The sequence below is a fragment of the Triticum aestivum genome, chromosome 4A (genome assembly GCF_018294505.1).
Source record: "Triticum aestivum cultivar Chinese Spring chromosome 4A, IWGSC CS RefSeq v2.1, whole genome shotgun sequence".
NCBI lineage: Eukaryota > Viridiplantae > Streptophyta > Magnoliopsida > Poales > Poaceae > Triticum > Triticum aestivum.
In genome coordinates this window covers 553,628,099-553,643,003 of record NC_057803.1, presented here as the reverse complement: position 1 = coordinate 553,643,003, position 14,905 = coordinate 553,628,099, and the positions used below count along the sequence as shown (strand labels likewise).

General features: G+C 40.6%; 1 protein-coding gene across 5 annotated transcripts; it reads right to left on the bottom strand.

Annotated features, from left to right (window-relative positions):
- Positions 1–3,585: 3,585 nt before the first annotated feature.
- On the bottom strand, positions 3,586–13,351 carry LOC123086909 (ubiquitin-conjugating enzyme E2 28-like). Of its 5 annotated transcripts, XM_044508736.1 has the most exons (17): positions 11,464–13,351; positions 11,163–11,207; positions 10,977–11,072; positions 9,500–9,627; positions 9,249–9,353; positions 8,945–9,105; positions 8,751–8,825; positions 8,535–8,583; positions 8,304–8,385; positions 6,820–6,861; positions 6,600–6,680; positions 6,074–6,162; positions 5,730–5,825; positions 5,525–5,591; positions 5,340–5,423; positions 4,467–4,526; positions 3,590–3,919 (listed from the first exon to the last, which is right to left on the bottom strand). In XM_044508736.1, the coding sequence occupies exons 3-7, from the start codon at positions 11,023–11,025 to the stop codon at positions 8,810–8,812; spliced, it is 459 nt and encodes a 152-aa protein (XP_044364671.1). In that variant the 5' UTR covers positions 11,026–11,072; positions 11,163–11,207; positions 11,464–13,351; the 3' UTR covers positions 3,590–3,919; positions 4,467–4,526; positions 5,340–5,423; positions 5,525–5,591; positions 5,730–5,825; positions 6,074–6,162; positions 6,600–6,680; positions 6,820–6,861; positions 8,304–8,385; positions 8,535–8,583; positions 8,751–8,809. The 5 variants fall into 5 exon arrangements, with proteins under 5 accessions (XP_044364673.1, XP_044364675.1, XP_044364674.1 ...); XM_044508738.1 differs by lacking the exon at positions 11,464–13,351 and having other exon boundaries at positions 3,586–3,919; positions 8,304–8,452; positions 8,751–8,809; positions 11,163–11,247; XM_044508740.1 differs by lacking the exon at positions 11,464–13,351 and having other exon boundaries at positions 3,586–3,919; positions 8,304–8,452; positions 8,751–8,785; positions 11,163–11,247.
- Positions 13,352–14,905: the final 1,554 nt, after the last annotated feature.

The window sequence follows — 14,905 nt, the reverse complement described above, 5'->3', positions numbered from 1 at the left end:
TTTATCATGTACATAAACTAAACACTACATCAGCTAGATTTCAAGTCTTGCATGCACAAAACTAATTAACAAGCTAACCATCTAAGTAAACTAGAATGCCATCAACCGCAAAATTCAGAAGGTGAATATATACAAGATTAAAAGGAGGTAAATGCATCTCCCTCCACATTTTCACATCTGGGCTTGGGACCGGCAAAGGCAGTGTTAAACCACACTAACACCAATCATTCAGCAAAGCATACAGGCCACACCATCAAGCAAATGCAATATTCACACAAACACAAACACACACACAGTCACATACACACAAGCAAATGCAACATTCACACACACATATACAGAGTCACACACAGTCAGACATACACATAGTCACGCACAGAGTCAGACATACACACAGTCACACACAGAGTCAGACACACACAGCGGAGCGCTTGCACACAAGAAACAGAGATAGATAGGGGCATATCACATGCACATAGTCACACACACACAATGGAGCGCTTGCACACAAGAAACAGAAAGAAATAGACATAGATTGGGGCACAAACAGAAAGCTAATACATGCAAGAACAAAGTAAATTCAGAAAGCTATAAAAAATTCCAGAATCTGAATGAGTAAACTTATTTCTCTAGAGGGGTGAGGGTGATTTAGATCTTTGTTCCTGAAAATAAGAAGCTAGTCAGAGGCTGATTAAGTGATAATCATAACAGCATAAGTAATTATTCATGTGTGTGTATCGAAGTTATCAAGAAATCAAGGATTCGGTACAAAACAAGTCAAACAAACTGATCAAAATTCATAATCTTGACCATTTGAAAGGATAGAAACTTACTGATGATTCTGTGTATCTTGCAACTCCAATAATTCAACTGGTTTGTCGTCTTTGACTTTAGCTATAGGTGAGAAGAACTAAGAACAAATAGAAGTTACACAAATAGAAGTACACAAATGGAAGTAACCAGTGTGTTTCAAATTAGCAAACATCCATGTTTGTCTTGCACGGAGGGGGGAAATGCATTCAGCAAACCATAAAAATAGAACAATCAGAAGAATACCTCTCTCAACATTGCTTGCCTATACATCCAGATCCAGGACCTTGCAATGAGACCATTTTGTTGGTCCATACTTGCTTACAAGATCAATAATTTTGTCATCTTCCTGTAGAAAAAATATCATAAATATAACTATAAAATGTGCAAAAGCTTTTTTTTCTCAAGCAAAGTCAGGAGTGCAGTGACAAACCTCTTGAGTCTAAGGACCTTTGATGAGCAAGGACCTTTGAACAATCAGAAGAACCTTTTGCCATGGATGCAAACATTGTACCTCTGTCCTATCCGGAAATAGCTCAGCTACACAGGTAGATACCGACACAATATGTGAGCTCATCACGCTTGCATATAAAGAACAACGTCCAAAGAAGTATGGCGTTACTATATAACTAGCTAAAATGTGGGATATGCATTCATAAGGTTACCATTACCAGCCGTGAGATAAACATTGTGTAAAATATAGGAAGGAGTTAAATTCGAGAGGGATTATCATCCAAACACATACCAGGATGGTGAGTGATCCACGGCTTCAGTTCAACCACCAGAAGCACACCATCCGAACAACCATAAAAATCAAATTAGCCATCATGAAAACATCCATCCACCCCTGGATTCTACATATACATCATTCTGAGCACAAACATCATACTTGGCTAAATAAATGCTCTGGGACTACAGGCATCAGCATCGCAAAATGTAAAGAACGTCAATATACCTGCGCTATATATGCCAACTCAACCCATCAGTGTCCTTAGCAACACAATAAAGAGCAAATATGATATGTCCAGATCCAAATGTCTATGCCTTAAATACTTGGAAAAGTGTTATTCAAGTGACTGGACAGTAGTAATACAAAAAATGAATATGATATCCACATAAGACATAATCAGAAAAAAGTTCAGAAAAAAGAATAGTGCTAGGTCTACCAATACCAATGTTAGATACCGGTCAACAAACAGCAGTCAATCAATCAACAAACAACATTCAATCAATCAATCAATCTTAACAACCATAAACAAACAATAATCAAGCATGCCATATAAACATATCATAGCTAGTGTACTAACACAGAAGTGATCAATATTCCTACCTTCCACAACAGATTTGAATCAGTGAACTACAAAAGGGAACAAAGAACAGTAGAAATGGAGTGTTGCCGAACACCATGATAAACATGATTATTGATTACAAAAAGAAGGGAAAAGGGTTTTTTGATGAGTGGATGCATTGGATATGAAAACAAACAGGGAAAACATGATTATAATAAATAAGATAGGCATTGGATGTCAAATCGGCAACACAAAGAAGTGGAAACCAAGCAGATTGTTACAAGAGTCAAACTTTTCTTCTTAGCCTATCATCCTAATTTTTTAGCAGGAGAGAAGCCTCATATCATAGTACCCACGGCCTACATGGTTTGCACCCCTGAACACACATCACCATATATGGGAACATAAGCAAAGCATGATAACAAGAAACCAATTGAAAAGAACACCATCAAAACAACCGTAACAGACAAGAACAAGATTCTCTACATCTACGATGGGAGACAGGTGATGGAACAGAGGAACCAATTTGACACTGCTTCAATTTTGAAACCAGAACCAATCGTTCCTACAACCGTCGCCCCAACGCGAACACAAAATGCAGGATCGTCATATAACAGAAGCGCACGCACAAGTTTCTCAAACAGAAACGCTGGAATCATCACTCCACCGTGAACACGAAACGCAGGATCATCAGATAACAAAAGCGCACGCATTTCTCGAACAAACTTGTTAGTTCGCAAACCAGATGGTGATCCAAACGGTGGAGACCCCTGACGAGACGGCCCCAAGAACATGCAAGAGCATCAGGGCGACAGCGAGGATGACCAAAATCATATCAGAAGCGCTTCTAAACGGGTGACGGTGAGGACGAGCAAATCAAACCAGACACTGACATCATACAACTTTAGAAAGGAACACACCCGTACCATAACACTGACCTCGTACAACTTCAGAAAGGAATCAGTAAGTTTATAGCAAGGAAGGATGCATTTTAAAGCTTAAATCACATGCTACCAAATTATGTGAAGATTCACTATTCGATTAGGACAGTAACCTAAGCTGTGTAATTTCTATCGACACTCGTAATGCAAACAATACAAAGAAGGTAACTGCAGCTCCCTCCACATTTTCACATCCGGGCTTGGGACCGGCAAAGGCAGTGTTAGGCCCCAACATATATAAAACACAAGTTATACAACCAATCATTCAACAAAGCATACAAGACACACCATCAAGCAAATGCAATATTCACACACAAAGAGTCAAGCACACACACAGTCAAGCCACACACAGTCACACACACAGTCAAGCCACACAGTCACACACACAGTCAAGCCACACACACACAGAGTCAAGCACACAGAGTCACACACACATAAAGGAGTGCTTGCACACAAGAAACAGACATAGATAGGGGCACAAACAGAAATCTAATACATGCAAGACCGAAGTAAACTCAAAAAGCTATAAAGAATTCCAGAACTTGAATTTGTAAACTAATCTCTCTAGAGGGGTGAGGGTGATTCAGATCTTCGTTCCTAAAAATAGGAAGCTAGTTAGAGGCTGATTAAGTGATTATATTCATCACTACCCACAAGTCTGTAGGCACAGAGACGCGTGCTTATTTATTTAGAATTTAGTTTGCAATTCAAAATATCATGAGCGTACGCATATGGACATAAAAGAAATGTTAAATGTATTCTTGTTCTACTTACTAGAGAAAGGAAGGCATGTAACATGAGCAACATTCTTATAAAAATTCTGGCTAAGGTAAGAGTAGCCTTCAACACTGATTCATTTGTAGTGCTAGTAGATTCAGCCTGCAGGGCAGAGAAACAATGTCAGTACAAATCACCAGGCAAACCAACCTTCTTACTTGTTGGGTCCAAATCAAGGAATTCTAGCTACCAAATAATTCAAGGTGGATGCAAGATGAAACACCCCCAAACATCAGCCTCACTGGTTCACACCAGCTTATAAGCTCACGTATTGCGTTTATATTATACAGAATAAACAAACCAGCCTACCACCAGTCAAGTTTGAAATAATGTACTGATTAACCAAGCTTATGATGACTTGCCAACAGTTCAAAAGTGAACTGCACTCGTAGAACATGATGCAAGCAAAAACCCTAAAAGCATAATTAATTCACTGGCCTAATGTATGTAAAGCATCCACTTTTCACATATTGGGAATATGCACTAATGCCAATTGCCATTATTCCCTTTATGTTCAGAACAAGGGCGTTGATATTTATAGGTAGTTCCTGTTTTTCATATTATACGTACTGGGCCATGTATTCTAAAATTGAAAAGAACCACCAAAGAATGGTTAATGTAGGCAACAGATGAAGGCAGGTTAACTCACCGGGTGACGTGGATCAGCAAGCATGGGAAAGAGGCCTCTAACTATGAGTGATTGTCTTGCCTGCAGGAATATAATGCAACAAATATGAGTTATAACTGGCACACTGCCAAACACCAGAGACAAGTCTTGGTCCAACATAAGCGATATTGGTTCTTATCGGGCAAAATTCTTTAGTACTCCCTCCATCCCGAATTACTTATCTTAGATTTGTCTAGATAGGGATGTATTAGACACGTGGTAATACATGTTAATTAGTGAGTCTAGTTGAACACCACACTGTTTCTCATCAGGGTAAATTCTATAGTACATTAGTGAGTGCAGCTGAACAACATAGTCCCAATCTTTTTGTTTGTTAGGCACATGCTATTTTTAGATCAACGATTTGGCCAATGGAATATGAGGTATGCTACAAAAGGTACACCATGACAAACCTATTTCAAAAACAAATTTCAATGGTATACTTCAGCATATAATATGTATTTCGTTGGTCAAACTGATGATCTAGAAATACGTCCCTTATAAACTGAAACAGAGGTAGTAGGAATTATGCACCATGTAAAAATAAAGGAGCAATACATATCATCATTCTTTTGCTGAGAGAAAAGAAGGATGTTGTATCAAGGCAAAACCATGAAGGTTAAATGCTAAATGAATTTTCTAGCATTACATGGAAAATACTTATATATTGTTCCTCTGTATTGAGTTGCGTGATTGTGCAAGTTTCAGTGTTAGATTTGTCATTAACAAAACTATAGCCTTAAGTTATCTTTCAAAGTTTGAAGATCAGCATGCTAGTTCTGAATCATTATTACCTATATATAGCACACACAGGAGGTACTAAAAAGGTTAGAAGGAAAAAGGTTGTTCACATACTTCAAATGTGCCTGTGAAGCTCCACTTCAATTGACTTGTTTTCAGACGAGGAATGGCATGGTGGGCCTGTACTTGGCAATTAGCCTGTACTCAATACAGCATAATATATGAATCAATTTCCATTAAACTACAAGATGAGGTGAAGCGCCTATAAGAAGAAATACTCTTTTTCTTTCTCTTTCTACCTTGCAGCCCTCCCAGATGAGGTCAAGCAAATGATGACCGAAGCCTTAACTTTGATAGCAGCCGCACCTAGCAGATAGGTAGTGAACTATTTCAAACTTATAAACCCAAGTGTCACAGCCTGATATTCAATCAATGGAAGACAAAAATTGTTCCCCTGTAAACACTACCAAAAGGTTGGAAAATGAGAAGAAACAAAATACGCACTGTAGACGAAGCAATAGACTCCAAGTGGGTCATGGGTTCTCCCACGTATTTCATGGTTCGCTTGAAGTACAAATCCTGGTTGAAGACCTTCTCAGCCTGTGAAACAATTCATGATCACCAAATATAAAGAGAGAAAAGGCGGGAGGGAGTGAATTTCCATCAGATTCCATTAGAGTGCCAAAGATATACTTGTTGACATTTAGGGGCTGTTCCAAAGAATGGTATTTATTTGTAACATTTTAGTATTGAAGTCTGATTTGAACTACAAATGGGAACCTATCAACAAATGCCTCCCAAACACTCATGTTTATCAAGAGAACGTAGAACTCCAAAAGAAAGCTCACCTCAGCACAAATTCTGCCTACTGTTGAAATAGTCTCAACTGGATACAACCCATGGCAAGTCTCAGCACCAAGGAGAATGTCATCACTACCTGAACAAAACAATTATGATTCATGTTACAGCTTGTGTAATTATAGTTTGTTTGGGTGTAGTAAAGAGCAATTGTACAGGATCACCAAAGTATAAGATATCTGCAAGAGGCAAAAACTAACTGTCCAGCACCGCATTTGCCACATCAGTTGAAATAAGAACACCTAAAGAACAAAACAAAGTAGTACTCAATTGAGAAAAATACATGTTAATTTTGGCTAAAATCAGAGTTTGGCTAAGATCAGCTAACTTTGAGAGGAACTCCCGTGCCTATTACAGGAAAAATACTATCAACGTTAGGAACATTTTCCCAAAGTATGAAGTGCCCAAACATGTGATACTATTCAACAAAATATCAATATAAAAAAATTCAATCTGTTGGGAAAGATGGCACTGTGAAGTAGTACACTCTAAATATCGACATAATGAGTTACTTACCTTCCGCACATCTTCTGCATGCCTTGTATAAGAAAGAGAGAGGAAGTCAATCTTGTTTGGTGCACCGCATTTTTTCATAACCTGAAAGTGGTGCATGCTCATATAGTCATATAATGGGTTACAGCAAGGAGCTCCAGTTTTACGGAAAAAAATAGCATGCAAAGTCTAGTCGCCAAGTTAATACAAGGAGCAACAGAGATTCTTGGGAGGAGTTCCTTACATCTTTATGCTCATCCGATAGTGTGGGCACGTTGATATGGATCTGGGAGCAGTGCAATGTGAAGACATAATCACAAAAAGTTTAGAAAAAAGAATAGTCAGTCTACACTAAACAAGTAATAGGTGTATTACCTATGGTGAGGAACTACCAATACCAAGTTAGCATAAATGATTATTCGTCAAGATACGAGTTCACATTCGACAAATAGCAACCAATCGCGCCATATAAAATGTACCATCTCAAGGCAAACTTGTAAGAGATATGCTTAATAAGTTGAATAAAACACACCATAGCTAGTATACTAACACAGAAGTGATATCAATATTCATACCTTCCACATCAGATTTGAATAACTGGACTTCAAAAGGGAACAAGGAATAGTAATACCAAAAAATTCACCTCAACGAACAACAATCCACCTCAAGGCTCAAACAACAATCCATTGGCCTACATGGTTTGTACCTTCTCAAGGCAATCAATCAAACAACAAACAACAATCCATCTCAAGGCAATCAATCAAACAACAAACAACAATCCACCTCAAGGCAATCAATCAAACAACAAACAACAATCCATCTCAAGGCAATCAATCAAACAACAAACAACAATCAATCAATCAATCGTGCCATATGGGAACATAAGAAAAGCGTGATAACAATAAACCAATTGAAAAGAACACCATCAGAACAACCGCAACGGACAGAACAAGATTCTCTACATCTAGGATGGGAGCACACACGCCTGTCGAAAGCGAGACCAGCACACAACCGCAATGTTGAGACCTGCATCTAGGTGGGACAAGAATCGACAGAGGGCCAATAATCCACCTTGTATTAACGGACCCTGGAACTAGAGTATCACAAGGGCGCATGCATTTGAGATCTGAAAATAACCAACAAACAACATAGGTGATGGAACAGAGGAACCGATCTGACACTGCTCCAATTTCGAAACCAGAACTGATGATTCCTGCAACCATCGCCGGGCGCGAACACGAAACGCATGATCATGAAATAACAAAAGCGCACGCACAAGTAAATGCAGGAACCATTGATCACCGTGAACACAAAACGTGGGAACAGAAGTTTCTCAAACAGACTTGTTAGTTCGCAAACTAGACCGACCGACTGCTCGCTCGCCCACTTCCTCCCAGAGTCACAGGGATGGAGACCCCCGATGAGACGGCCCCAAGAACACACGAAAGCATCGGGGCGACAGCGAGGACGACAAAATCATATCACAAGCGACTCTAGACTGACGAGGAGAACAAGTAAATCAAACCAGACACGATTTTCTATCTAAACGGACGAATCGAGGACGAGGAAAATCAGTCGAATCATACGCGCTTCAAGACAGATGAATCGAGAACGAGCAAAATGACAAATCATGCGCGATTCTTCTAATCTAAACGGATGAATCGAGCAGGGACGAGCAACATAAAGTTAGAGGCGAGAGGAGAGGGAATCGAGGACGAATTGCCTCACCAGACGCGAGAGGAGGAGAGGCACGAACCAAGGACGAATTGCCTCAACAGACGCGAGAGGAGGAGAGGTAAGCCATTCATACCTAAAAAATATATGTTTCAAGTTGGCAACATCGGTTGTCTCTTATCAGTTCCAAGCAGATGGCTAGCCTAAAATGACATGAGCAACTTAAAATGTGAGGGTGATGTAAATGATGTTTCTATTATTCTTGAAGCAAGAAAAGTAACTTACATCATCAGCAGCACCGGCAGTCATATTTGCAAATGAAGATTTAGATGACCTGTTATGTAATAGGCATCATAGAAATCAGTTTATGATCATAATAGCATAAGTAATTATTCATGTGTGTATATCAAAGTTATCAAGAAATCAAGGATTCGGTATAAAACAAGTCAGACAAACTGATCAAAATTTAAACTCTGACCATTTGAAAGCATAGAAACTTACCGATGATTTGTAGTCCTGCAACTCCAATAAGTCACCTGGTTTGTCGTCTTTGACTTTAGCTATAGGTGAGAAGAACTAAGAACAAATAAAGTACACAAATGGAAGTAACCAGTGTGTTTCAAAATTAACAAACATCCCACCCAGGGGGGAATGCATTTCAGCAAACCATAAAAATAGAACAATCAAAAGAATACCTCTCTCGACATTGCTTGCCTATACATCCACCCATGGCGTACTTCTGTGTCCAGGCACACTCATACTTGGCCCAATCAGTCTTGTACATGTGACAAATCTCAGGCACCAGAGGATCATTGGGATTGGGGTCCGTCAGCAACGAACAGATTGACAGGAGGACCTGTTAACAGAGACGGGTAAATATTAGAGAAACATAAATGAAGATTTTTTTGTGAGATTAATTTGCTGAAGGAACCAAGCTTATATCAACAACAAGCTTTAAGCAAAAAATGGAACAACCAAGCTAGGAATGCAGATCATTACCTTTGATATGGTCAAAGTCGGGCTCCACTGTTCCTTGAGAATGTCGAGGCAAATGCTGCCGTTGTTGTTGATGTTTGGGTGGAACACCTTGGTGCGGAAAGAGACCTGAAATATGTTCATGTCTGAATGTCAGAAAAAAATAGATAAGATAGCAAGCAGCAGCAAACTAATTGTTTGAGGACCCCTAAGACATTTGTGTAACAGCAATTCCAATATCATTACAAAGGTTAGCTCGGTACACCAGAAATTACCTTCGGGGGCTTGAAGGGATAATCCAGTGGGAAATGGATGTTCACCAAAAATAGACCACCAGTAAATAGGCTGTCCGAGGGTCCCATGATAGTGGCCTGCCAGTGGAACATGTCCTCACTTACAGGACCTGCCTGAATAAAAGGAAAGTAATACAGTATTACGCAATAGTCAGACAAGCATTTGTATGAAGCCAGTCAAGTATGAGTAAGAAACAAGTCATATTTGTTGTGAGATCAAACAGCGGCCAGCTTTAGTTATGTGTGAACAAGTTTAGAATTAGGCATGAAATTGTATTATTAAGGGTTATCCATCATATACGCGTCCAGTAAAATGATTAGAATAATTCAAAGTTCATTGATCTTCATTTCAAGAGGTTAGTGCAACCAAATGTTGTATGAAAAAACATCAAGTCACCCAGGAGGCCAGGACATCCACTGAAGCCACTTATTCTCCACAAAAACACAAAACATCAGGTTTACACACATTATGAATGCTAAAGTTGTTTCAGTAATTATATTTCTTCCTGTATGCATTGATAGACCAAGGAAAACAGGTGACCATTACAACCTCACCTACTAAAACATAGGCCACTATTGATGATTCTCTCTATTGGTTAGGATGGTACCATTCATGTTTCTCAAATCAGATTTACACAACATTAACAATGGTAAAGTTGCTTCGGTAATTATATTTCTTCCAGTATGCATTGATAAACCAAGGAAAGCAGGTGATCATTGCAACCTACTAAAACAGAGGTCACTTTTGACAATTCTCTCTATTGATCAGGTTAGTACTGTTCGTGTTTCTCAAATCAGATTTAAACAACATTACCATAAAGTTGCTTCAGTAATTATATTTATTCCCGTATGCGTTAATAGACTAAGGAACACAGGTGACCATTGCCACCTCACCTCCTAAAACATAGTTCACTCTCAAAAATTATCCCTATTGATTTGGTTGGTACTATTTATGTTTCTTAAATAGTCTAGTCCATGCCTAACAGATTAGATTGGTACTGTTTATGTTTCTTAAATAGTGCTAGTCATGCCTAACTATCCATATAAATTGTGAAGTCCTTGGCAATTTTAATTTCTTTTGGTTATGGCAGTTAAGATAACATATAGTGCTACAGGGTGGTGCATGTTCTGCCCATGTGGTACTGACTGTAAACTGTAATAAGGTTGGCATACTTTATAACCTAACAAAACAAAATCCAAGGGTTTTTTAATGACCTGCTCAGAAGATACATCACACACTTGACATGAGTCAATCATAATTGTAGTCCATGTACAGTTCATAAGCAGTGCGAGAGCACAACAAACCTAAAAGCACTGCGAGAGCACAACTATATAATCAACAACCTAACCCCCATGACCAGTAACAACAGTTAACAACCAGACCATGCCAACAGCGCGCTCATCCAGACACAACCCAATTCGGGGCAAACGGAATCAAACGGGGCAGAGGGGAAATCACCTGCGCTGAGGTGGGAGGGTCCTTCTGCAGGTCCTTGCAGTGAGATCATTTTGTTGGTCCATACTTGCTTACAAGATCAATAATTTTGTCATCTTCCTGTATAAAAATATCATAATCATAAATACAACTATAAAATGTGCAAAACATATATTTTTTTCGAGCAAAGTCAGGAGTGCAGTGCCAAACCTCTTGAGTCCAAGGACCTTTGATGAGTTCAGGGTTAAGAACCTTCTGCCATGGATGTAAATATTGTACCTCTGCCCTATCCAGAAAGAGCTCAGCTGCGTTAGGTAGATACCGACACAATATGTGAGCTCACCACACTTTCATATACAAAACGTCATCCAAGGAAGTATGGTGTTACTATATAACTAGCTAAAATGTGGGATATGCATTCATAAGTTTACCATTACTAGCCATGAGATAAACATTGTGTAAAATATAGGAACGATTTAAATTCGAGAGGGATTATCATCCAAAGACATACCAGGTTGATGAGCGATCCACGACTTTAGTTAAACCACCAGAAGCACACCATCAGAACAACGATAATGAATCAAATTAGCCATCATGGAAACATCCATGCAAATATCAGGTAAATGAATGCTTTGGGACTACAGGCATCAGCATCGCAAAATGTAAAGAATGTAAATATGCATGTGCTATATGCCAACTCAACCCATCAGTGTCCTTAGCAACATAATAAAGAGCAAATGTGATATGTCCAGATCAACATGTATGTACCTTAAATACTTAGAAAAGCATTATTCCAAGGACTGGACAACAGTAATACTAAAAAAAGAATATGATATCCACATAAGACATAATCACAAATAATTCAGAAAAAAGAGTAGTGCTAGGTCTGTTACCTATGTTCAGGAACTACATATACCAAAGTTAGATACCAATCAACAAATAGCAATCAATATTAATAACAATACACAAACATCAATCAATCATGCCATATAAACATGTACCATCTCAAGGCAACAAACAACAATCAATGGTGCCATGTAGAAACATACCATCTCAAGGCAACAAACATCAATCAATTGGCCTAGGTTTTTACCTTGTCAAGGCAATCAATCAAAGAACAAACAACAATCCATCTCAAGGCAATCAATCAAACAACAAACAACAATCCATCTCAAGGCAATCAATCAAACAACAAACAACAAACAATCAATCATGCCATATGGGAAGATAAGCAAACATGATAACAATAAACAATTGAAAAGAACAGCATCAGAACAACCGCAACAAACAAGAACAGGATTCTCTGCATCTAGGATGGGAACACACACGACTGCCGGTAGAACAAGAATCGACACAGAAACCGATCTGACACTGCTCCAATTTCGGAACCAGAACCGATCGTTCCTGCAACCGTCGCCCCAAAGCAAACACGAAACGCGAAATCGTGAGATAACAGAAGCGCACGCACAAGTTTCTCAAACAGAAACACGGGAACCATCGCTCCACCGTGAACACGAAACACAGGATCGTCAGATAACAGTAGCGCGCGCACAAGTTTCTCAAGCAGACTTGTTAGCTCGCAAACCAGACGGTGACCCAAACCGATAGACCGCTCGCTCGCTTCCTCCCAGAGTCGCAGGAACGAAGACCCCCGACAAGACGGCCCCAAGAACACGCGGGGCAATGACAAGGCCGAGCGAGAATCAAAGCACACGCGACTCTAAACTAACGACGACGGCGAGGACGAGCAAATCAAACCAGGCGCGATTTCTATCTAAACGGCCGACGGCGAGGACGAGCAAAATCAAACAAATCAGACGCGCTTCAGAACAGACGAATCGAGGACGAGCAAAATGAAACAAATCAGACAAGGTTCTTCTACTCTAAACGACGGATGAATCGAGTGAGGACGAGAAACATAGGACGAGCAAGGACGAATTGAGCGAGGCGAGAGGAGAAGAGGCACGAATCCAGGACAAACTGCCTCACCGAACGCGAAACGAGGAGAGGCACGAACAGAGGACGAGTCGCCTCACCAGACGCAAGAGGAGGAGCGGCACGAGTCGAGGACGAGCGCACGCAGCTGGCGCACGGCGCCGGTCGCCCGCCACTTGCCCGAGCCCCGCGGGGCGAGGCCCGGGCGCCCGCCCGCGTCCTCGGGGAGCGGCGCGGCCCTGCAAGCGGAGAGGGAGCAGGGCACGAGCGGGCGGCTGGATTTGGAATCGGAGGCCGGCACGGAGACCACCACGCAGCCAGGACAGACCAAGGACGAAGGAAGGAGGCGAGAGGCGCTGCCCGGACGAAGAGAGGAGGAGCGGGCCGGCCAAAGGGCGGAGCTTTATAGCCGTGGCGGAGGCGGTGGCGATGGCGGCGAGCGGATATGAAAGGTAAGTTTTTTCTGTGAGACAAGGATATGAAAGTTAAGTGGAGCGGGGGTTGGCGGCGGCGCGTCCGTCTCCGTCCGTTTTCCAGGCAGCTGATGCCCGTGCATGCCGTTGCCGTGTCTTTCCTTCTTATTTTTTAACTGAGCGGTGAAAACAAGGCCAAGTCTAGCGAGCGGCCGGCTGCTCGCTTAAGGGGTGTTTGTTTCCAGGGACTTTTTGGTGTAGGGACTAAAAAAAGTCCCTCTTAGAGACTTTTTAACCAAACTGGAGGGACTATTAGGGACTAAAAGTTGCGTTTTGGGACTAAATGAAGAAGACTCTCAAGGAGGTATCTTCTGAGACTTTTTGAGACTTTTCCAACAATGCCCCTCCATGCACTCATTGGTCCGCCACCTCATGATGTTGTTTGGTTGTTATTTTTCTATATATTAGGGGTAATATGATCATTTAATAACCTCTAGAGAGGAACTAGGGACTTTTTAGTCTCTAGAAACAAACAAGGAGGGACTTTTTAGGGACTAGAGACTTTTTAGTTGGGACTAGAAAAAGTCCTAGGACTTATGAACCAAACAGGGCCTTAGCCTACGCGAGTGGCCGGACTAAACTGGAAATTTTGTGTCCCTTTTCTAATTAACCATCCTAATTAAAAAGCTTTTCATCTGGTCTTTAAATGTCTGCACAGCCATCCTTTCGGTGCATGCGTTTTATTCTTTGGTGTATTTAATTTGTGGTTTGAAAAACTAAAAAAAGCATAACTTTTAATCCGCATTTCGGAATTAAGATCCGTTTTCCCCGCTGGAATCCTCGCAACGTGCTCTTCGAAACTAGATCCCGCATGGGGATGTTTCGATGAACTAGTCTTTCTGCCATCTAAATAACAATGTGTGTGCAACTAGACTAGATTGCCGTGCCAACTGAGCATATGTGTGTGCCAAAAAAAGTCCTGTCAACTAAACATCAATGTGTGTGCAACTAGACTAGATTGCCGCACCAACTGAGCATATGTGTGTGCAACTAGTGTCCTGCCAACTAAACATCAATGTGTGCAACTAGACTAAATTACAAGACAACTGAGCATATGTGTGTGCAACTAGTCTTCCTGCCAACTAAACATCAATGTGTGTGCAACTAGACTACATTACAAGCCAACTAAACATCAATGTGTGTGCAACTATACTACATTACAAGAGTAGGTTGCACATCGACTTTCGTCGAGGCAATAGACTAGTTGCACATCAAAGTTGTCGTGGTTGCTAGGTTGCAACCTCATACGAAGGTGCAGCTCCAAACATTAGTTTTGGAAAAAAGTTGCACGATGTAGTAATAAAGTTGCACAATACAGTAATAGAGTTGTACAATATAGCATCAAAGTTGGCATCAAAAAAATCGTCAAAACATACCCATGCGGCATCTAGTTTCAAAGATCTCGCCGTGAGGATTCCAATAGTAAAAACGGATCTAAATTCCGAAGCACGGTTTAAAAGATATGGCTTTTTAAAAATTTGAAAACCCGAATAAATGGACATACGCATCCATGGAATAATGCGGTGTCTTGCCCATGTGACCATC

Excerpts from the sequence above, each read along its gene's own strand:
- LOC123086909 (XM_044508736.1), bottom strand. The coding sequence starts at position 11,025 with ATGATCTCACTGCAAGGACCTGCAGAAGGACCCTCCCACCTCAGCGCA. Across the intron at positions 9,628-10,976 it reads ACCCTCCCACCTCAGCGCAG|GTCCTGTAAGTGAGGACATG; the intron begins GTGATTTCCCCT and ends TTATTCAGGCAG. Across the intron at positions 9,106-9,248 it reads CGACTTTGACCATATCAAAG|GTCCTCCTGTCAATCTGTTC; the intron begins GTAATGATCTGC and ends CTCTGTTAACAG.